We start from the raw sequence: 24,365 nt of genomic DNA, 5'->3' as shown, positions 1-24,365 counted from the left end.
ATTAACTTGCAAAGCCCTGAACAGCTTAGGTCCAGGGTACCTCAGGGATCACCTTAAGCCTTACATCCCAGCTCCATCACTGAGACCATCTGCAGGAGGGTCGTTCATCATTCCCAGACTTGGTGAAGCTCGTTTGACAGAAACGGGAAACTGAGTCATTGACCCCTATTGCGGAACGTTCTGAATATTCAGCAGGTGCCTTCCGTTTCAACCTTTAAATGCCTGTTTTCTATTCCATCATGTTTATGCAGGCGATTAATAATGCCTCTTTCCATAACAGTTTGTGGTTTTGTTTGCTTTTTCTTGTGTCGATTTATGTATAACTGTTGTAAATGGCTCAGATTTTTTATTTTTTAAAAAGCTAACCAGTGTAAATATTTTATTCCAAAAGAATAAAATAAATATTGCTGAGCCCGAGGTTCCCCACCCTTGGGAGAGGGAGCTGCAGGCATGAGTCACTGGGCTTGGACCACAAGTGTGGCACTGCCCATGATAGGGCCCAGCATAAATAGAGCCCCACAACACACCATTATTCCCAAGCCCAGCTGAGAGGGAGAACAAAGCAAGAGAAACCCAAAATGAAGTTCCAGGTTGCAACTGCTTTCCTCGGCCTCTGCCTGCTGTCTCTGCGCAGCACCCAAGCTGCACCTGCGGTAAGGATGAACAAGGCAAAATCCTGTGAGCCCAGGTGATGCCCGGGAGGGGGTGTGTCAGTGTGTATGCACAGATTGCTAAAACTTCCTAACGAATCTGTAGAAATCAGGGGTGTGTTTCACAGTGTCAGCATTTGCTGATATTGTGCTTTCGGGCACAGGAGCCAGTAAAAAAATATTAGACAACTCTAAAACACAGTTACTGAAATAGTACATTCCAGGAATGATCATCCCAATTTGCTATTTCTGTTCTTGTGAATTCACTCTTCTTCCTCCTTTCAAAGGTTACAGTGCAGTGCTCTACCTAATCTTCATATTTATCATATTCTAAAAAGAAGAACCTGAAACTCTTCTACATAGCCCTGGAAGCACAAAGTTAATTGCTGGCTGCTCCTGGGCTCTCCACTGTGATGGAGTTTTGTGTGCCTCCCCCGACCCCTCTCAAAATTTGTCTTGTAGGTTTCCTCCTCGAGATACTTTGAGGTTTTTATGGCCTCCTAAGACACACAACCCCTTCATGGATCACTGCCTTTCCATGGCAAAGGGGCTTGAATAACTCAGAGAAGCTATGAGCTATACCATGCAGGGCCACCCAAGATGGGCAGGTCATAGCCGGGAGTTTAGACTAAATGTGATCCATCTGGAGAAGGAACTGGCAATCTACTCCAGTATTTTGCCAAGAAAACTCCATGGACGTAAAAAAGGAGAAGCTTTGAGAAGACAGTGAGAGGCATGCTCTGGTTCATGGGGTCACTGAGAGTCGAAGACGACTAAGACGACTAAACAACAACAAAGTCTCAAAAATCTCATTTCCTACTTAAAGATAAATCAATAGATCACAATGTATTTTTCTGAAAGCACTTCTAAGATTTTACATTTTCTCACTGCATTTGGAATGCCTTTTTGCAGAGAAAAAAAACAAACAAACAAATTTCTTTCCAGTAGCACCTTAAAGACCAACTAAGTTAGTTCTTGGTATGAGCTTTCGTGTGCATGCACACTTCTTCAGATACACTTGAAACAGAAGTTGCCAGATCCCTCTATATAGTGAGAAGGTGGGGAGGGGTATTACTCAGAAGGGTGGTGGGAATGGGTGATTGGCAGATAGCTGTGATGAGCCTGTTGACGACTCTTAACGACTGCAATAGGTCTTACAGGAAAAAGCAAGGGGTGAGGTGAGAAGGTGAAAAATAGCTTTGTCATTTATAATGAGATAAGAATCCAATGTCTTTGTTCAGACCAGGTCTCTCCATGGTTTTAAGTTTGGTAATGAGTTGCAATTCAGCAGCTTCTCTTTCCAGTCTATTTCTGAAATTCCTTTGTAGTAAAACAGCTACTTTGAGATCTTGTATAGAATGTCCTGGGAGATTGAAGTGTTCTCCTACTGGTTTCTCTGTCTTGTGATTCTTGATGTCCGATTTATGTCCGTTTATTCTTTGGCGTAAGGTTTGGCCTGTTTGTCCAATATAGAGAGCTGAAGGACACTGTTGGCATTTGATGGCATATACAATGTTAGACGATGAGCAATTAAATAGTCCCGAGATGGTATGTGTGATGTTGTTGGGGCCAGTAATGGTGTTGTCCGGGTGTATGTGGCAGCAAAGTTGGCATCTGGGTTTATTGCAGGCTCTGGTGCCAGTGTCCGTGTTACGTCTGGTTGTAGTATTATTGTGGGTTAGGAGTTGTTTAAGATTGGGTGGCTGTCTGTAGGCAATGAAAGGTCTTCCTCCCAGAGCTTGAGAAAGAGAACTATCATTGTCCAGGAGAGGTTGTAGATCTCTGATGATGCGTTGTACTGTTTTAACTTGGGAGCTGTATGTGATGACTAGAGGTGTTCTGTTATTTTCTTTTTTGGGTCTGTCTTGCAGCAAGTTCTCTCTGGGTATCTGTCTGGCTCTGTTGATCTGTTGTCTAACTTCATCTGCTGGGTATTTTAGTTCTAAAAAGGTTTGCTGTAGATCTCTTAGGTGAGAGTCTCTGTCTGTAGAATTGGAACAGATACGGCTGTAACGTAGTGCCTGGCTATATACAATGGACTGTTTGGTATGTTTGGGATGGTAGCTAGAGGCATGTAGATATGTTTGTCGGTCAGTTGGTTTACGGTATAAGGTGGTGTCTATGCGTCCATCCTGTATTTTTATAGTAGTGTCCAAAAAATGTATTTCTTGCATAGATTGATTCATTGTTAGGTTGATTGTGGGGTGAAAATCATTGAATTTCTGGTGGAAGGTGTCTAGGGTCTGTTGACCATGTGTCCAGATGATAAAAATATCGTCAATGTATCGCAGGTACAAGAGAGGTTTGAGTGGGTAGGGGTTTAGGAAACGTTGTTCTAAATCTGCCATGAAGATGTTGGCATACTGTGGGGCCATGCGGGTGCCCATTGCTGTGCCGCTGATCTGAAGGAACAGGTCATCACCGAATTTGAAGTTGTTGTGGGTAAGGACAAATTGGCAGAGTTTGGTGGCAAAGTCCGCTGTGGTTTTATCTGAAATGGTGTTCCTTATAGCTTGTAAACCATAAACTCTTTTTGCAGAGTTCACCCAAATGTCATTTTTTTTTTGGTTGGCACACACCATTCTCCCCCTGCTTCCATTGGCTAGCAATGCTGCCTGGTCAGGGATACTTTGGAAGATGCAAAGGCAGCTGCTGTTAGCGGCATGTGCAGAAGGAAGGAAGGAAGGAAGGAAGGAAGGAAGGAAGGAAGGAAGGAGGAAGAGCCATTTTGTTATTGGCAGTGCTGCCTCACTTTTGAGAAACTGGTGGAGAATTTTCCCTTTCTTGGAAGAAATTTAATGAAACAGTCCCCAAGAGGGCAAAGCACTTCAGTAGGTCACTTCTGCAGCATCTCACCCCATGTATGAAAGGAGGCAGGGATGAGGTCGCTGGCCAGCATATTACAACTGGAGGTCATGATACTATTTATCTTCCTCTTGAGCAAGTGGCCATGAACTGGCTTGTTCTTAATGTGTCTAGTTTGCTCCTTTGCTTTGCTGAGGCCTCACATCCCTTATGGAGTGCAAATTTGGCATCTGGAGCTTTCCTTGACTTGAGAGTAAAAATCATCAGAGCAAACTTTACTTGTTGAAATTCCACATGCCTGGCAGACCACTAACTGCAAAGGGTATGGGAGCTCCACCAGGATCACCGTAGCCTTCTGTGAGCCCTCACTTCTTCTCTGTTTCCCTTGCTTGGTGTTTGCTTCCCCTGCACCCCTACAACCACAAACACTACTCTGCCTTTAGGTCCACGTGCAAATCTTGCCCAAACTTTCAACCAAGACCCCAATGCAGTCAATGCTGCTTTAGGGAGATGCTACAATCCTCCACCTAACAGAATGCTCATTCTGTCCCCTTACAGAATGGAGGCAGCTTTGATGGCAACAATGTAGGATCTGGCAGCTTCAACAACAATGGAGTAAGTACCCCAGAACTCCTCTGTGTTTATCAGTATTCCCTTTTCCACTATATGCATAAAAATCTTTTAAAGAAATGCTAGCAAACATTTCCACTGAAATGTTTCCTTCTGTTAGGTAACCTGCAAATTGCTGTATATTTTTTTTTAAAAAATAAAGGATGCATTTGCTTAATATAAGGATGCATTTCCACTCAAGCTTAGATCTCCATTCATACTAGTCCTTCCATTGTGCTCTAGCATGTTGTTCCAACTCAGGGAGGGACTTCAGCTCACTGCTTGGTGCTTTGCATGTAGAAGGTCCCAAGGTCAATCCCTGGCATCTCCAGGTAGACCTTGGAAGCTCTCCAGCCTCAAGCCCTTGAGAGATGCAACCAGTCAGTGCACAAAATGCACTGCGTGGGTGGATGATTGGGAAGGATGTGTGCATGTCAAGAAACTAAGCTCGTGTAGCAAAGTAAACAAAACAAAACAAAACAAAAACTCCACATATTTATTTCTATGCTCACTTTTGTCTCTGGCCCCGCCCACCACTTGCACTTGGCCCCTGGAAGGGTGCCCAGAATGGAATGTGGCCCTCAAGCTAAAAGTGTATTCCAGCCCCAGTGAAGACAGTATTGAGCTAGATAGACCAATGTTGTGACTCAGTGTAAGGCATCTGTCTATCTATGTAGAATGGATAGATCAGATAGCAGTTTTGATGTCTGAGAGAGGGAACTTGTAATCTGGTGAAATGTGCACTCTCCCAATTATAAATCTGGTAGATGTTCTTAATTTCTGATTTTTCTTTTATGTTTCAGAACGATTATGAGGGATTAGGAGGAGTAAGTATCAGCAAGGGTATATACATGATCCATCTCATGTAGCATTTCCCTAAAACAAAGCTGGAGAACCTGTGGGGCTCCAGGTATTGTTGGACTACAATTCCCATCAGCCTTGACCACTGGCTATGCTGAGCTAGGGCTGATGGGAGTTGGGGTCTACCAGCATCGAGGGTTGGGGTCTACCAACATATGCCCCCATCCTGCACTCAAATGTTATCAGCAGCACCTGCTCATTGAATTCTAAAAAAATATTCAAAACCCCAATGACAGTTCGAGTAGCAACTGAACAGAGAAATGTTGGCTGTTCCTTTGGATTACTCAAGCCCTCTAGAAATAAAAAATACATCAAAATTTGGGCAACGGTTGGCGAGTACCCACTGTGTTGGGTTGGGGTCCATATGGAGAGTTGAGGTGAATGTAGAGATAGGAGACAAATATTATTCCATTCTCATTTAAAGGTAAACCTACCTAATCCATACTTTCCTAAACACTATGTAGTCCAAAACACAGCCATCCTTCAAAATTCTTCAAATTTTCTTTCTTTCATTTCTCCAAAATTTGCAGTGCAAAAAACCACATGCCAGTGTCAGCTGTGCATATACATGCATATTTTAGTTAAAGTAGCTACAGAACATTCCCCCCCCCCCCAGAAATATCTGTAAGGCAAAACTGTGTGCAATGATTCAGAGAAAAAACACCAAAACGCTGATTGATTCTCATGAGAGCTGCTGTTGACTTTTAAAATGCAGATTAATCTGGAAGAATGGGGAACTGAATTTAAGAAAGCAAGAGAAACCAAACTTGACAGAGGTTGGCTTTAAAGGGGGATTAAACAAATTGATGGAGGAAAAGACTATCTGGAGCTAATAGCCATGAAAGGGTTACTCTTGCTGCCCAGACTTCCATCCCAGACCCGGATCCAGTCATTGCTGTTTTAGGAAAGGGCTTCTCTTTCCAGCCCTCCACCTAACAGGATGCTCTCTTCTTGCAGAATGCACACAGTTTTGATGGCAACAACGCAGGATCTGGCAGCTTCAACAACAATGGAGTAAGTCATAGAATTCCTATGTGTTTTCTGCTGATCCGTATTTCCTCAGCCAAATAATGGTCTTTAAAAAAAAAAAAGGTAGCAAACATCGCCACTGATTGTGCTTCCTTTGGTAACTTGCAGATGATTTTTTTAAAAAGATGCATTGCCTTAATAAAAAGATGCATTTCCACCCAAGCTTAGATCTCCATTCATGCTAGTCCTTTGTAGCATGTTGGCCCAACTCAGGGAGGGACCATGGCTTAATGTTTAGTGCATCCACTTTGCGTGCAGAAGATCCCAGGGACAATCACTCAGATATTCAGGGAGGGCTTGGAATGTGCTCTGTATGAAACCTTGGAGAGCCACAACCAATTAGGGCCCAATATACACTTCCTGGATGGAAGATAAAGGGCTGGTGAATGTGAATAGATTAACACAATAATAAAGTAAAATGCACATTTATTGCTCTGCCCACTTTTGTTTCTGGCTGTGTCCACCACTGGCTTTTGTCCCCTGGAAAGTTGCCCTGAAAGGGATGTAAATAGGGTATCTGGGGATGCTCTTAATTTATTAATTTTCTCCCCTGTTTTCTGTTGCAGAACGAGTTTTGGGTGTATGGAGGAGTAAGTATCAGCAAGCATATGCATGATCCATCTAGCCTTGCCCTAAAACAGAGATGGAAAACCTGTGGGCATCCAGATATCATTGGACGGCAGCTCCCGTCATTCTGGACCCAGGGATCATGGGAGCTGGAGTCCTTCAGCATCTGGAAGGCCACAGGTTGCCCACCCCTAAGTTAAAGCAACCCTAATCCTACAGATCAGCTGGTGGTTAGAACACGAAAAGACCCTGTATTGACTCAAAAGCGTTCAGCGCTGGGTGCACCCAAAGTGATTGAAACTGAAGCCAAATAAGATATTTGCTTAAGTTAGCATTGCTGTTCAGTGGCTACTACCCATTCCACTTGTTAGGTGGGTGTGGACTCTGATGAGAAACAGTTTAACAGAACATAGATAGAAAACCTGAGGTTTTCAGGTATCCGTGGGTCCTTGCTCTCAGCTTCTTATCTGCTTCCCTTGCTAACTGCTTGACACACACACACACAGAGAGAGAGAGAGAGAGAGAGAGAGAGAGAGAGAGAGAGAGAGAGAGACAGAGAGAGAGAGAGAAGGTGGGTGGATGGGTGGAGAGCTTTTCTACCTTTGGGTTCACATCCAAATCCTTCCAAGAGTTCCATCCCCGATCTGATCCAGCTATTGCTGTTTCAAGAAGGGGCTCCTCTTTCCAGTCCTCCACCTAACATTATGCTCATTTTGTTCTCTTGCAGAATGGAGGCAGCTTTGATGGCAACAAAGCAGGATCTGGCAGCTTCAACAACAACGGAGTAAGTCCCCTCTGTCTTTTGTGATGATCCATATTCCCCTTTCCTCAAATAATGGTCTTTTTTTAATCAATGGTAGCAAACATTCCCACTGATTGTGCTTCCTTCTCTTTGGTACCCTATTATTTTAAAAAAATAAAAGGATACATGGGTTTAATAAAAGGATGCATTTCCACCCAAGCTTAGATCTCCATTCATACCAGTCCTTCTACAGTGTTGCCCCAACTCAGAGAGGGACCATGGATTTATGGTTAGTGCATCTGCCTTGCATGCAGAAGGTGCCAGGACAATTGCTGGCATCTCCAGGGAGGCCTTGGAATGTGCCCTGTATGAAACCTTGGAGAACCACAACCAATTAGGGCACAATATGCACTGCTTGGAGGATGGATATACAAGGTTGTATGAATATGAAGAAAATATATTATAGCAATAAGGTAAAATGCACAGTCATTGCTCTGTCCACCTTTGTTCCTGGCTGTGTCCACCACTGGCTTTTGTTACCTGGAAGGTTGCCCAGAAAGGAATGTAGCTGTTGGTTTGAAGAAGGTTCCCTGCCCTGGTGCAGACAATATGGAGCTGGATGCACTAATCTGACTTGACACAGGACAGGGCTGCTTCCATAGAACCATAGAAGTAAAATGGGTAGATTGCATAATAGCATTGCAGTAAGAGAGCTATAACTTTTAGTCCAGTGAAATGTCTTCTCTGCTTGTTATAAATTAGGTATCTGGGGATGCTCTTAATTTATGACTTTTCTCCCCTGTTTTCTGTTGCAGAACCAGTATGGGGGGAATGGAGGAGTAAGTATCAGCAAGCATGTGCATGATCCATCTAGCCTAGCATTGCCCTAAAACCAAGATAGAAGACCTGTGGGCATCCAGATTTCATTGGACAGTGGCACCCATCATTCTGGACCCAGGGATCATGGGAGCTGGAGTCCTTCAGCATCTGGAAGGCCACAGGTTCCCCACCCCTAAGTTAAAGCAACCCTAATCCTATAGATCAGCTGGTGGTTAGAACATGAAAAGACCCTGTATTGATTCAATAGTGTCAGCGCTGGGTGCACCCAAAGTGATTGAAACTGAAGCCAAAGAAGATATTTGCTTAAGTGAGCATTGCTGTTCAGTGGCTACTACCCATTCCACTTGTTAAGTGGGTGTGGAGTTTGATGAGAAACAGTTTCAGAGAACGTAGATGCCCTCAGCTTCTTATCTGCTTCCCTTGCTAGCGCGCGCACACACACACACACACACACACACACACACACACACAGAGAGAGAGAGAGAGGGGGGGGAGGGAGAGAGAAGGTGGGTGGAGAGCTTTTCTACCTTTGGGTTCACATCCAAATCCTTCCAAGCGTTCTATCCCTGACTCTGATCCAGTTAATGCTGTTTCAAGAATGGGCTGCTGTTTCCAGTCCTCTACCTAACATTATGCTCATTCTGTTCCCTTGCAGAATGCAGGCAGCTTTGATGGCAACAGCGTAGGATCTGACAGCTTCAACAACAATGGAGTAAGTCCCCTAGAATTCCTCTGTGATGATCCATATTCCCCTTTCCTGAAATATTGGCCTCTTTTTTAAAAATGGTAGCAAACATTCTCACTAATTATGCTTCATTCTCTTTGGTAACATGCAGATTATTATTATTATTATTAAATACATTGATTAAAAATAAAAAATGCATTGGCTGAATAAAAGGATGCATTTCTACCCAAGCTTAGATCTCCATTAATGCTAGTCCTTCTACAGTGTTGCAGCACATTGTCCCAACTCAGGGAGGGACCATGGCTTTATGCTTAGTGCATCTGTCTTGCATGCAGCAAGTGCCAGGGACAATTACTGGCATCTCCAGGGAGGGCTTGGAATATGCTGTGTATGCTTCTGCTTCTTGGAGAACCACATCCAATTAGGGCACAGTATCCATTGTCTGGGTGGTAGGTAGAGGAGATTGTGTGAATATGAAGAAATTACTTTGCAGTATTAAGGTAATTTACACACTTATTGCTCTGCCCACTTTGTCCCCTGGAAGGTTGCCCAGAAAGGAATGTGTCTCATCAGTTGAAAAATGTACCCTGCCCCAGTGTAGACAGTATTGAGCTAGATAGACCAATGGTCTGAGCTGATACAACAATAATAATTTATTTAGATTTGTATAATATCCTTCATATGAAAATGATAGGATGATTCACAACATAAAAATAAAAATAAAATAAAAAATGGGAACACGAGATGCATTTTAAAGCAAAATTAGAGATGGAATCTCTATAGACTACAGCAACTCCCCCTCCCTGACCCTCAAGTCTGCCCTGATGCTGCGCCAAGTACCTAGGTGGGCATAGCTGGGTGTGACCAACTCCATCTACTTATCCACCATCACTGGATGCAGACCAGGTCGTCTTCTTCATCTACAATCAGATTGTGGATGAGGGAGGTCTGATTCAAAGCGGACCTGTCATTCAGCAGCATCAGCCACAGACCCAACGGCTAGATGATAGGACAACCACAATTCTCCAGGTTGGAGGGAGGGCTGGCACATAGCACCATCACTAACTGCCTGTTCTGTTTGCCTGGCAGCTTCCTGCGTATAATGGATAGATCATATCGTAGATTCTCAGTGATAGAGCTATTGCTTTTAATATAGTGGAATATGTACCCTGCTAATTATAGATTGGGTATCTGGGGGGTGTTCTCAATTTCTGTTTTTTTCTGTTTTCTGTTGCAGAACCAGTTTTGGGCATATGGAGGAGTAAGTATCAGCAAGGGTATACATGATCCGTCTAGTCTAGCATTGCTCTAAAACAGAGATGGAGAACCAGTGGGCATCCCGATAATTGTTGGACAGTAACTCCCCTCATTCCTGACCACTGGCTGTGATGGCCCAGGGATGTTGGGAGGTATAGTCATCCAGAATCTAAAGGGTCACAGGCTCCTCAACCCTGGGTTAAAGCAACCCTAAACTTATACAATATTTTTTTTGAGGGGGACTGTATAGCTTGAGTCAATAGTGTGAAGTACTGGGTACACCCAAATTGATTGAAACTGAATCCAAAGAAGATGTTTGCTTAAATTAACATTGATGGCTGGGGACTGCTACTTTCTCCACTTGTCTGGTGGGGCATGTACTCTGGAGAGAAAGAGTTTAGCAAAGAGGAATGCAGATAGAAAACTTGAGCTGTGCATCTGTCTAGGAAGCTACAAGCACATGCCTTTCTGCCTCTGAAGGAACTCCCCCTGCTTTAAACACTGCCCTGGCACTCTCCCCCCTTTTTGGCCTGTGTTCATTCTTGCAGGCAGGTCCCAGGTTTAGGTGTCCCTGGCAAGGTGGCCTCCTCCTGCAGTGGAGGACACCCTGGCTGCCCTTTTAAAATTCCTCACACAGTGCTCCAAAGCAAAGTTATGCCAGCACTTTGCAGCAAATTGAAACAGTGGGCAGTTCCCAGTCACAGCCATCCACTGTGGGGAGCCTGGTTCCAGTACTGGTGACAGGTACAGGCACCTCCTGCACCTCCTTGCTGAACTTGTATATTTGTAGGTATTACCAAATGCCATAAGGGTATAATGCTCTCTCAAAGGAAACTGACCCCGTAAAGCTCCTTGCCACGAGAGAACTGCAGATCACTAATATATCCCCTTGTATTCTGTTTATAGAACAGTGGAAGTTTTGATAACAACAATGCTGGTGACAACAGCTTCAACAACAATGGAGTAAGTACCAGAGATAAGCCAACTTGACCATCTTGCTTGTACATTCGCTTGTCACACCAGTTATTCTCTTGGGCTGGCAACTGGCTACTTAAGACAGCCAAGCTTTGGGATCATCTTACACAGGGGCGGCCCCCTCTTGCCTTCCCGATGTTGCTGGACGACAGTTCTCATAATCCCTGATCATTATCCATGTTGACTGGTACTGATGGGAACTGGAATCCAACAACATAAGGGCCTCAATCCTGCCCTAGCATTTGAAATCCCCATGGGGAATACTTTATGGAGTCATTTGCCTTCTCTATAATCAAACACAGAGACCTCAGCCTGCAACAAAATATTTCACAGTATCTCTTGGATGATCTCTGACATTACCAGCTAGACATCCCCCCCCAACGAAAATGTTGACAGCAAGCCTGGGCATTTCCAAGAGAGCAATGAGACTGAATGGTTGTGAAGCAGCAGTTCTGTAGGGATGGAACAAACAGAAGATCCCACTGTCTAGTTACATGAATCCATGCACCCATGGATTCTCTCTCTTCCAGAATTATTCTGCCACACATGATTTAAGGTTTCTATAACAATTCAAAACACAACACTCCCTTGTGGAGCCTGGCAGCGCTCTTCTTTTGATATTCCCTTTCAAATGCTCTCAGTTACATCAGATCACTATCTGTTCAAATGTCAAGCCTGTTTGTTCTTTTACAAAAAGAAGCAGCAGCAATTTTGACAGGCAGTCCCCAGAGTCCCACAGCCCAGCCATGTAGCATAACCACCAAAGCAAGATCTCATGTATTACATGGATGCCTATCTTTTTACCCTGAGTACTTTCTAAGTATTACCTTTCTACCCAAGCATTTCCCAAGTACTCCATTTCTACTCTTTGTACTTTACTCTCCATGCTGGGCATAAAGGGTAACACTTAATGGCGTCTCTTTATGCCATATTCCAAAAAATCTTGCGAGTGAGAGGAACTAGATCAGAGGTGAGGAACTTGTGGCCCTCTAGGTATTGTTAAAATCCAACCCCCATCAGGCCCAGCCAGCATGGCCAGTATCCAGGGAAGATGAGATTTGCAGTCCACCAACATCTGGAGGACCAGAGGTTTCTCCTCCCAGGTCTAGATCTTTTTTTATGGATGGTATCTGGAAAAGAACCCTCAAAGTGATTCCCCCCCTTGCCTAACTGCAAATGCATACCTGAACATGCCGCCTAAGAGTCTGTAACTACATATTGAAAAGCCACAAATTTGGATTAGTAGCTGAATGATCTGTCAATGTTTTGCCTTGCAGAATAATAATGATGACCCCATTGTTTGGGTGAGTATTAGTAATGCTGAATCTCTCCATTAGGATTAGGGTTTGATGGCATGGCTGTGTCATTTTGTTGCCACAGTATCACTGGAAGCATACAGGGTTGCCTTTGCATAAACAAGAGAAATAGATGCATCATGCCACCCAAGCAGAGTGTTATGGGATGGGGGCAGAACTAATGTATTATAAGAATGTAAGAGTTGTCTTGGTGAAATAGGTCGAGAAATAGGCTGGGTCCATCTAGCCTAGCATTTTGTTTCCAGTGGTGACTGGGGAGTTAACAGTGAAATAGGGATGTAAGGGATGCTTGTCAAGTCAAGCTCCCATCTAGTCTGGCATTTTCAGCCTAATAAGGGAACAAACAGAGGATGCTGTCTTATACCAAGTCAGTTACTTTGGCCCACCTCCCTCCCTATTGTCTACATTGACTGGCAGTGGCTGTCTGGGGTTTCAGAAAAGGAGGTTTCTCCCAGTCATATATGGAGATGCAAGGGTTTGAACATGAGATCTTCATGCAAAGCAGATGGCCTACTATTGAGCAATGGCTGTTCCTTGGAAAGCTTGTTGTGGGGGAAATGGGAGGAAAGGCAGCCACATATCTAAGTCTGTCTAAGCACTTTGAGCCCACCTTGAGAGTGGGGTAAGAGTCTAGTAGCTAGCTAGAAAGACACATACCTTCTCCAAATATTCAGGAAAATGTATGGGCCACAGATTAGTACCCTGATTTCATAATATGGTGTTTTTACTGAAAGAAACACCTTTTTGTACCTGTGACAGACATCTGTCATGTGCTGTAGCGCCCAGTGCAATGTGAGATGAGGAGATTTAGAGAGACAGACATATTGCGGAAAGCTGCCCTATGGGTCTCTCTTGGCATTTGAATTCTAATGGGTGTTCCTTTTCTTCTTTTGCAGTATTAGACACCCAGGAAACCACTGCAACACAGTGCCTTCTGCCCCTTTTTGTTTCATAAATGATTCTCTCTTGTGGGATCTTTCCTTGCTGCTGAACAACCAAAACCTTTTATTGCAAATAAAGAACCTTGGCGTCATTTGTTGATCAATAAATTTGTTTGAGTGGTCAGTTATTCCATAGCAACAAACCCAATGCGTTACATGAAGACTGAGCCTTCCTGGATTAATCCAAAAGTATATCTCAGGGTGGAGTCAGGTGAATTGGAGTGGCCAACTTATTTTGGCCCTTGAGACAGAAAAATCCTGCAATCCAGGCAGTTGGACATAGGTTTCATGAAAGGGCAGCAAATTGTTAACTGCTTAATTTAATACTAATGTATTCCATTGATACTCCCATGGAGAGCTAACAATTTGCTGCCCTTTCATGAAATCTACATCCAACTGCCTGAGGTGGTGACCTCACTCTGCCTAATGCTAGGGTAAGCCTTGCATGCCTCTCTATGAGTGAAAAAAAAATATTTCTGACATTCTCCTTCTATGTAAATATAACTGAATGACTGGAGAAGGAGATGAATGTGGCAACAACTCTGGCCCTAACCTTTCCCCATTTCCTTCTGCACCTTCCTAGTTAATCAGACAATAATACATCTTTATCAATGTCCAAACAAATCCAGCCCTATAGGTGAATTTGCTGACACCCTTCCCCAAGCTTTTTTTCACCTCTGCCTTCCACAGACCTTAATCTCCACATCAAGTTCCTCACAAACACTCAGTTTGGTCTTACGCAAACCAGTTTGCCACCCACCTTCAGCAAATAAGAGAGACTTGAACAAATAAGGAAATCTGAGAGGTGGAGTGGTTTGAAAGTCATATTAAGGTGGCAACCCTAACCCCATTTATAGGGACGCGGGTGGCGCTGTGGGTTAAACCACAGAGCCTAGGACTTGCCAATCAGAAGGTTGGCGGTTCGAATCCCCACGATGGGGTGAGCTCCCATTGCTCGGCCCCTACTCCTGTCAACCTAGCAGTTCGAAAGCACATCAAAGTGCAAGTAGATAAATAGGTACTGCTTTGGCGGGAAGGTAAACGGTGTTTCTGTGTGCTGCTCTGGTTCGCCAGAAGCGGCTTAGTCATGCTGGCCACATGACCTGGAAGCTGTCTGTGGACAAACACTGGCTCCCTCGGCCAATAAAGCGAAATGAGCGCCACAACCCCAGAGTAGTCCGCGACTGGACCTAATGGCCAGGGGTCCCTTTACCTTTACCTTTAAGGCCCATTGAATTCAGTGGGACTTCTGAATAGGGATGGGAGAGAAAATTGTTTCATTTCGTATTTAACTTTGCACTTTATGAAACAATAACCAAACAGAAACAGCCCCCTCCTTTGAAATCTCCACTTTCCTGAATTTTGTACTCCAGCCATATAGTTAAAGGACCCCTGGATGGTTAAGTCCTGTCAAAGGGGACTATGGGGTTGCAGCGCTCATCTTTCTTCAGGCAAAGGGATCTGGCATTTATCCACAGGCAGCTTTCCAGGTCATGTGGCCAGCATGACTAAACCGCTTCTGGCACAATGGAACACTGTGATGAGTGCCACAGTGCACTGAAATGCTATTTACCTTCCTGTTGGTACCTATTTATCTACTTGCACTGGTATGCTTTGGAACTGCTAGGTTGGCAGAAGCTGGGAAAGAGCAATGGGAGCTGTTGCGCAGATTCGAACCGCTGACCTGCCAATCAGCAAGCTCCGTGGTTTAGACCACAGCACCACCCACATTTCCTTTCCAGCCATATAATGCATGCTCAAATGCAAATAAAAGTGTGCATACAAATGTATACATCTGTGGAAGGCAATGTACAAAAATTCATTATATTAGGGGCCAGCTAATCCCTGCTTGTGAGTAGACACAGTGAGACTTGCAGCCTGAAACCAGGGAAATGTGAATTCATGGACTTGCTCAGTACAAACAATGTCAGGAGCTGGCATCATCAGGCACCAGACAAGGTCCATGCCCCTGAACAGGGTTGACCATTGGAGCCTCCTGGACTTGGTGTCCCTCAACCTTCATTTTGCTGCCTGTCCTCTCTGAGCATGTGAGCAGCATCCTGCATAAGGAGATGGAGCACCAACTCCCATTTGCCTGGAATGTCTTCCCTGGGAAGTTGTGTAGATTGGGCACAGAGAGGGAGGACGATTGAATGGCCCACTCAGAAGATGGCACTCCAAGCATCTTGGAGCCATCATTACCATTCAACCATGAAGCTGACTAGATGAGTAGGCCATTCTTTCTCTCTCTCTCTCTTTCCCACTATCACTTAGTCCATCTCTTAGGATGGTTGTGAGGCAAAAAGAGGCCAGAACCCTGTACACTGCTTTGAGTTGAGAGAGAACTGTCTCTGAAATTCTTGAGAGACATCGCTAATCAGGATAGGCAGGTGATTGAGCTCGATGGACTAAATCTCTGACTGTGCTGTTCTAAGGGTTGCTCGCCTCACTGTAATCTATCATCTCATCTCTGGGGGGAGGCAGGGTGGTGATTTATGTTTGTTTCACTGTTCTTTAAGGATTTGTAACCTGTAATAGCAATAAAAATATTACTTTAAAAAAAGGGGGGAGAAAGTGCCTCTGACTCATCAAGGTTGTTCAGTCCAAATTCTGCCCAGTTGTTCACCCCAGATCCCAGCAGATCCCAGTGATACAGAGTATGAACCAGAGAGTTTGGTCGCTTTATCCAGCCATCCACCTGACAAGACGCTCTTCCTGTTCTTCCTGACTGAGCATGGGTCAGTACTCGTGTGCTTCCCAGCATTGCATTATAGAATTTTAGCAGTGCTGAATGTATCTCTTTGAAGAGCACCATTATCCTCATCCATGTAGCACTGATTGCAGCTCAAAGTTATGGGGGAGCATTTTCATGTGCTTAGAACCTGAACAGCTCTGATAGCTCAATTGTTGTTGTTGTTTTTAATATATATATTTATTGATTTTCCAATATAGTTCCAATAACAGCCTCATTATAACAATAACAATTTTATCCAATTAATACAATTATTAATGCCAGTTATTCAATGTCAAATTGTACAATTTGCCGTATTTTTCTGTGTATAACACGACCCCATGTATAAGACAACCCCTGTTTTGGGGGACTCAAACTTACAAAAATGGGGGGGGGGAGATTGCCCTGAGTTGTTGGGCTTTTTTTGTGGAGGATTGCCCCCAGAGTTTTTGAGCTTTTTCTGGGGGGGGGGGGTGGACCAGCCGCGCCCACGCCTATCAGCTTTTCCCTTATGCCCACCCTATTGCTGCAGGAACACCAAATAGACACCGGCCCTTGTCGCAGCCACCTATAACACCACCGACAATCTCTAGCTAGCAGAACCAACCAATCCCATATCATCAATATGCACTGACCATATATAAGACGCCCCCCCCCCTTTCACATAATTTTTGTGGGGGGAAACCTCTTCTAATACACGGAAAACTACAGTACTTTGGATCCCTTCCAGTCGGGATTCAGGCCTCATCATGGGACTGAAACTGCCTTGGTCGCACTGGTTGATGATCTCCGGCGGGCTAGGGACAAAGGTGAGAGCTGTTTCCTAGTTCTGCTGGATCTCTCAGCGGCGTTTGATACCATCGACCATAACATCCTTCTGGACCGTCTTGAGGGGCTGGGAGCTGGGGGCACTGTCATACAGTGGTTCCGCTCCTTCCTCCTGGGCCGTGTTCAGAAAGTGGTGGTGGGGGATGAGTGTTCAGACCCCTGGGCTCTCACTTGTGGGGTGCCTCAGGGTTCTGTCCTCTCCCCCATGCTTTTCAACATTTACATGCAGCCGCTGGGAGAGATCATCAGGAGGTTTGGGCTGGGTGTTCATCAGTATGCGGATGATACCCAGCTCTACCTCTCTTTTAAATCAGAACCAGTGAGGGCGGTGAAGGTCCTGTGTGAGTGTCTGGAGGCGGTTGGAGGATGGATGGCGGCTAACAGATTGAGGTTGAATCCTGACAAGACAGAAGTACTGTTTTTGGGGGACAGGAGGCGGGCAGGTGTGGAGGATTCCCTGGTCCTGAATGGGGTAACTGTGCCCCTGAAGGACCAGGTGCGCAGCCTGGGAGTCATTTTGGACTCACAGCTGTCCATGGAGGCACAGGTCAAATCTGTGTCCAGGGCAGCTGTTTACCAGCTCCATCTGGTACGTAGGCTGAGACCCTATCTCGCCAGAGTGGTGCATGCTCTGGTTATCTCCCGCTTGGACTACTGCAATGCGCTCTACATGGGGCTACTTTTGAAGGTGACTCGGAAACTACAACTAATCCAGAATGCAGCAGCTAGACTGGTGACTGGGGGCGGCCGCCGAGACCATATAACACCGGTCTTGAAAGATCTACATTGGCTCCCAGTACGTTTCCGAGCACAATTCAAAGTGTTGGTGCTGACCTTTAAAGCCCTAAACGGCCTCGGTCCAGTATACCTGAAGGAGCGTCTCCACCCCCATCATTCTGCCCGGACGCTGAGGTCCAGCGCCGAGGGCCTTCTGGCAGTTCCCTCATTGCGAGAAGCAAAGCTACAGGGAACCAGGCAGAGGGCCTTCTCGGTAGTGGCGCCCACCCTGTGGAACGCCCTTCCAGCAGATGTCAAAGAGATAAACAACTACCTGACATTCAGAAGACATCTTAAGGCAGCCCTGTTCAGGGAAGTTTTTAACATGTGATATTTTACTGTATTTTTGGTTTTTATGGAAGCCACCCAGAGTGGCCGGGGAGGCCCAGCCAGATGGGCAGGGTATAAATAATAAATTATTATTATTATTATTATTATTATTATTATTATTATTATTATTACTTAAACTGCCCCCCCATGCTAGAGTTGATGAGTTCATTCTTCTACATTCCAATTAGATATAATAATCCCTAATATAACAGCTACAATCTTGTGATTTCAATTCATGTTGGTCTAATAGGTAAATTCAAGTGAGGAACTTTAGCTGTAATCCTTCTTCTTTCCTGTGTGTGGCAATTTCCTCCATGATGTTTTCCCATCCATATATGGTGTCATATCCTTTATTCCTGCAGCTGTTGATGGTTCCCATTATGTCTCGGGAGAAGCAGTTATCCCAGAGTTTCCAAAGGTAACTGCATCGCTTCATCCCATGATTCAACTTCCAGTAAGCAAGCCATCTCCGCCATTTTTCCCAGCCTAGGAAGAACAGTCTGAATCCAGACTGCAAATTGTTAATCCAAAATTTTCTATTCTCACAGCCAAAATTTTCTATTCTCACAGCTTGTTCTATTCTTCCCTGCTGCTAATTTATGGCCATTTATCCTTATCTCAAACACATTCCTTTGTGGATAATAGAGGTTAGGGAGGATTTTGCTCTATATTTTCAAAGCATAGCATTTATTCCCCCCTTCCCTCTCAGTTCGTCTCTCACACACAAACAGTTCCAATTTTGTTAAATTCCATATGATATTACGATTTCTTCCATCCTCACTTGTGAAGATATTTTGAAATAAAACTTGCATTGGGGGGGGGGGGGTTTTGCTGTATCATAAATGCAGAGAAAAACCTTAAGTAAGCAAACTGTGGGCTCCCCTCCCCCTGTCATCTTTTCGACCGAATGAAATCTGCTCTCAATCCAAACCTTTCACATCCTTGTAGCTGGGTTGTTTTCCCAGTTTCTTATCTCATTGTCTCTGGCACGGGCCTTTAGTTTACTCCAATTAAAACCCAATTAACAGGATAACCTGTGCTTCCAGGAATGGGATTGGGGTGGGGTCACAACAGCCAGAGTGTTGCATGCACCCAGTGCCTTTGCCTGTCCTCGCATTCCATGGGGAAGCGAGTGCCAGACCACCAGGCAAACTGCGGATCAGAGCCTGGTTCCTCTTCCAACCAAAGAGGAATGCAGATAATGAAATTCCCCCATCATTATCTGATTATCTCTGTCTATCTCTCTCCCACGGTGTTGGTAGAGGTGTCTACCCCCTAGTGCACAGGAAACAGGAAGCCCTCTGATAGCTCAGTTCTGTGCTGAATACTGTGTGCTTTCACCCAGTGAAATCAATTAGGTTTCCACTCTGCCTGACTCTGCATAGGACAGATCAGGATGCTGGGTGTAACATTTTGACTTAGGCACTGCAGCCTTCATATTCAAAGATCCCTGTTTGGGTCCCTTGCAAGATTATTCACCTGAACGCTTGCCTACTCCTCTTTAGCAAATCAACACATATTTCAAAAAGGCCTGTAGTCTGTCAATTTACCAGATGCTCTGTAAACAAGATTTCCCTTCCCATTCAAAGAAGTGGGGAGCCGCAGAGCTTTGGTGGCAACCCAGTTAGTGACAACAGCTTCAACAATGTAAGTACTGGAGATCTAGATCCATTTAATAGAATTGTCAAGTTGGAAGGTATCCTGAGGATCATCTAGTCCAACCCCCTGCAGTGCAGGAATATGCAGGCTTCACATTCAGGGATCGAACCTGCAACCTTGATGTTATTAGCACCATCCTCTAACCAACTGAGCTATCTAAGGGCTCTCCTCTACCATTGCTCCCCCAGCACTAGTTATTTGGAGATATAGTGTCACTGAACATGGAGGTTCTATTAGGTTCTTACATAGGACAGGACCTTGATTCTGAATGGGTAAGTGCAGTTTCAGCACCTGCGAATGGGCTTCACAGACCTAGCAAGAGGCAGAATTCCAATGGAGGAGGTGCAGCTGCTGTCGAGCCCTTTCTCCTTACTGATGCTTCAACCTCAGTCCTAGATCGCAGGAAGGAATAATAGGAAGTGCCTCAGAGACAGCTTTCTCTGCCCCACTGAGGGCCTCATCACACTTTAGGAAGTGGAGAGGCACAGTTCTGCTGTTGCGGGAAGCACTCAAACAAAGCCTGATGAGAAGACTCATGTCTTCTCCAAATACTCCAGGAAACACAGTGAGGAAGGAAGTGACCAAGAGGACACAGGGGCACCACCACCACATGTTGCAGACCTGTGCCTCCCTGTCATAGGAGGCTGCTCTGTGCCACAAAAGCATAGTTAAACTATGCAACTCATTTCCATGGGTGGCAGTGATGACCACCAACTTAGTGGGCTGTAAAAGAGGGCCGAACAAATTCATGGTGCATCAGCCTGTCAACGGCTACTAGCTTGGTAGGTTGTCCATGGGGAAATGTATCTCTGATAAAGGTTCCCCCATTCCTGTTCTGTGGGGACACCTACAGTCAGAAGCAAACATTTGGTCTTTAGAAATGCCAAACCCAGGACTGTAAGTGGATGATTTCCTGGTTGTCATTGCTCAGTTGCCTCCAGGAGATGTGCTTCAAGAGATTCGGTTCTCCATCCCACCTTGGCTCTATGTATCACAAATGACTAAGGTGGGAGCACGATCATTTCTGTTGCTGAGGATTTCTTTGGCCATATTCATACAGTTGTGCCAAATAAACAGACCCCACGCATTGGAAATTGGATGCTTGCTAATTTTTATTGTTTTGAAGCTTTCCTCAACCCAGCAGACAAGACGGAACAAAAACCATTCATGAGCAACTGATGATCACCATCACCACGGCAACTCTGGTTGTTTCACGATGCAATTTGTTGTCTTTGATTAGCAGGGAGAAGGATAGCTGGTCCAGTGGCCAATTCTTGCTTTAGATTTAAGTGAATGCTGAAAAGAGAGAAAAAGCCGCAAGCTGAGAGTTGTGCAAATAAATCTCGGTTCTCAGAGATCTGCACTTGTTGACGGTTTGCTACTAGACCAAGTTCAAGTTGTTTCTATTAATATACCGTATAAAACATTTAACAACTTGGGACTGGTTTACCTTCAAGATTGCCTTACCTCGTATATTCCCACTCAGCCCCTTTGATCTGTGTGACTGGCACTGTTATGAGTGTCACATGATATCCACTGCTCATTTACTGTCATTTACTTTTTAGTGTCTGCTACAAACATTTTTGTTTAGACAAGCCTACCCAGACACATAGAACGTTCATGTATGTCTTAATTTCCTTTTCGTTTATAGCTGATTTTTTATTTATGTTTTAAATACTTGCTTTCAACTGTTTTTGCCAATAATTTTATTTCTTTTCTCTTTGTAAACTGCTTTGAGATGTGTGTGTTTTTACAATCAAGCAGTGTATAAATTTCACAAAAAGTGAGCAAAAGTGTTCTCATTCATGGTTGATCTGGGACTATCAGCATGAATCATGTTTAGGAGCCATTTGCTAGAATACACACATCATCCTTCTGTTCATTCCCAGTTTTCAGGCTCTGAGTGCTGTTGCTTATGTAACCCACGTGCAAGAAGAAGGAATCAGCAGACTTGGGAAACTCTTGAGTGTTTTCAAAAGCACATAAAACCTTAGGGGAGAAAGACCCTAAAGGGAAATGGGCCAATAACTTTGGTCATAAGTCAGGGGGTACATGATGCAGAGTGACTGTTGTGGGCAAAACTGGGGAGGGGGCAAAGAACAGAGAATATGATGTAGTAACTCGAATCGTAGAGAGCAGCATTTTATGCAGCCTTTCAGGTTTGCCTCATCTGCAACAGAAGCCATTTCTGGTGATAAGAGTCATTCTTTGGCTGTTCCCGTAGGAACCCCAACTGTGCTGCCACACACACACACCACACCCCCATGATAGAAGAAAGGAAAACACACAAAACACAAATATGTAGTACACACTGGCTCTGTACTCATTTAACAGTCATAGCTCCCAGTGTCTCACAAAACAATGCTCAAATCCTGAGAACTGTAGTTTAGTGCTAAGAATTCTGTAAGATATCTCATCTGCCCCACAGATCTGCCACTCCTTTGATGCTCTAGGGAGAAAGAATGATGTCTTAATGTCAATGCGCATTGGGGTTTGGGGAAGGCAGAGCATAAGAATGAATGAAGTTTGTTAAAATACAATTAAGCTGGGTTTAACATTGAAGGCTACTGGATTTATTTTTATTTTAAGCAGATCATCTGTATTAGAGAACTTACAAGTGGTGGGGTCCTTTCTGCTTACTCCTCATTCTCATTTACTGGTTCCACCTAAAGAGAGAACAGAAGTTTTATTACATCCTCATCCTTATCTCTGGTCAAGCAGACTTGAAAATTAATTTTTTAAAAATAACTAAGAGTTCGTTGAGGGGCCTACTGGTATCTTACAATTTCTCATTTTAAAATAATTAAGAAGCATCTAGTAGTCGCCAGCTGAACAATCTCTCCCCCCCCCCAAGCTCCTCAACAGATGTAGGGCTGCCATACGTCCTCAACAACATGGGGGGAGCTCAACAACTATGTCCGGATTTTCACTTTTAGGAATATGGAAACCCTGTTATATATTTAAAGGTAAAGGACCCCTGACAGTCGCGAATGACTCTGGGGTTGCGGCGCTCATCTCGCTTTACTGGCCGAGGGAGCTGACATTTGTCCACAGACAGTTTTTCTGGGTCATGTGGCCAGCATGATTAAGCTGCTTCTGGCGAAACCAGAGCAGCGCATGGAAACGCCATTTACCTCCCCGCCAGAGTGGTACCTATTTATCTATTTGCACTTTGGTGTGCTTTTGAACTGCTAGGTTGGCAGGAGCTGGGACGGAACAAAGGGAGCTCACCCCTTCGCGGGGATTCAAACTACTGACTTTCCGATATATTTACTTCTCTGTAAACTTGCACTAACTCCCATTCTCCTCTCCAAATGGAGATGTTCAAAGTGGTTGATGAAACACATTCAAAACAAATACAATTCAGCCTGAGCAGTGCTAAACCCATCTACCAGTTTCAAGCACCTGCTGCTCTATTACCACCACAAAAGAGACAGTCATTTTTCCACAACTGCTTCCTGATGGTAGCACCAGAGTCTGATTGTGGTATAGCTGCACGTGTATGTTTATTAAGATAAAAGAAATGCTTTTAACTTTATAGAGTGGGAGCACCACTTTCTGGCACGACCTCTCCCTAGATCAGAGGAGAACCTCAAGCCAGCAGTCAGGTGTCCGTGTGACTTTACAGAAGTTAGCCCTTCTAGAATTTATAGTCAAAGCAGTGGCATAACATGGGTTGCCAGTGTTGGGATACTGCCAGGGAGATAAAGCCCATCATGGCCCCCACGTCGTCTCCGGACGTCCATCGATCTCCTGTAGACACGCAGTATCAGCAATTAGCGACACGAGCTCCAGAAAATAGCTTGCCACATTCTAGAACTGATGCACGCTCTATCAGCAGATAATGCACAGCGAAAGGTGCACGCAGGAGAGCATTTTCCAAGTTTATTCAGTGTTGGTCAGAACAAAGAAAAAACATGACTGCCTGCTTCGGTCTGCTCAGGCAAAGAGAGAGAGAAACAAAAGCAATAGAAAACATAAACATCCTGTGAACAGGAAATACGCAGACTCTGTGACTCACAAAGCCTGCTCCCTTTTAAGGTGGAACGGAAATATCCTAACAGCCAGTCCCCGGGGCCACACGGAGCTGGGGTGGGAGGGAAATGGATGGAGTGCTCATGTGCATTCAACTGCCTAACAATGTCCGTGTCATCCAAGAAATTGAAGCTGCAGAGATAAGAAAAGATGAGTCACTCCGTTGTCTGCAGGGGTCACTTTCTGCTTTTCATGGAGAAGCTGTTTTCAACAGAGCCCAGGGGTGGAAGTGCGCAGCTGTATTGAGGCAGCACTGGGTATTGAAATTTTGCACCCCTAACAATTTTGTGTCTGGGGTGACTGCCCCTGTGCCCCACCCCCATGCTATGCCACTGATTCAAAGCAGTCCTCTGCTTGCAGGGTTGTCTGGCCCAAGCCCCTTCTAAAGATAATCAATGAGATGGGCTTGCAGAACAGTGACTGTGGTTTGAAGCTGCCCATTACGTTTTGCATGCACACATTTGAATGCCCATTTTGTTACTTCTTTTGTTCTGTTTGGCAGGGCTGCATTTCCTCCCTGGCCAGCAGCATGTGAGTGACCTATGCCTGCACCTGGTAGCCAGAAGAGAGCCCCAAAAGCCAAGGATCAGAAGGAAAGGTAGGAAAGAGCGATCCATAAAAATGTGCCCTCATTTCTCACCTCATTCTTTTTGCCTTTGTCTTTGCCTCTGCCTCTGCCTCTGCCTCTGCCTTCGCCTTCGCCTTTGCCATGGCCTTTGCCATGGCCA

General features: G+C 44.7%; 1 protein-coding gene and 1 long non-coding RNA gene across 5 annotated transcripts; one reads left to right on the top strand and one right to left on the bottom strand.

The window, feature by feature from the left end:
* The first annotated feature begins 532 nt into the window (after positions 1 to 532).
* Positions 533 to 13,385, top strand: DMKN (dermokine). Of its 4 annotated transcripts, XM_053398234.1 has the most exons (12): positions 533 to 653; positions 4,014 to 4,070; positions 4,868 to 4,891; positions 5,883 to 5,939; positions 6,521 to 6,544; positions 7,249 to 7,305; positions 8,079 to 8,102; positions 8,759 to 8,815; positions 10,026 to 10,049; positions 10,952 to 11,008; positions 12,298 to 12,324; positions 13,233 to 13,385. In XM_053398234.1, the coding sequence occupies exons 1-12, from the start codon at positions 579 to 581 to the stop codon at positions 13,236 to 13,238; spliced, it is 489 nt and encodes a 162-aa protein (XP_053254209.1). In that variant the 5' UTR covers positions 533 to 578; the 3' UTR covers positions 13,239 to 13,385. The 4 variants fall into 4 exon arrangements, with proteins under 4 accessions (XP_053254209.1, XP_053254210.1, XP_053254212.1 ...); XM_053398235.1 differs by lacking the exon at positions 4,014 to 4,070; XM_053398237.1 differs by lacking the exons at positions 5,883 to 5,939; positions 6,521 to 6,544.
* A 7,311-nt stretch (positions 13,386 to 20,696) lies between these two features.
* LOC128418510 (uncharacterized) lies at positions 20,697 to 24,315 on the bottom strand. The gene is made up of 3 exons (XR_008331712.1): positions 24,278 to 24,315; positions 22,218 to 22,268; positions 20,697 to 20,898 (listed from the first exon to the last, which is right to left on the bottom strand). It is a non-coding gene; the product is annotated as an uncharacterized LOC128418510 (long non-coding RNA).
* Between the last annotated feature and the right edge of the window lie 50 nt (positions 24,316 to 24,365).

This window comes from Podarcis raffonei, chromosome 8 (genome assembly GCF_027172205.1).
Source record: "Podarcis raffonei isolate rPodRaf1 chromosome 8, rPodRaf1.pri, whole genome shotgun sequence".
Lineage (NCBI taxonomy): Eukaryota > Metazoa > Chordata > Lepidosauria > Squamata > Lacertidae > Podarcis > Podarcis raffonei.
This window is presented reverse-complemented; position numbering and strand designations above follow the sequence as displayed.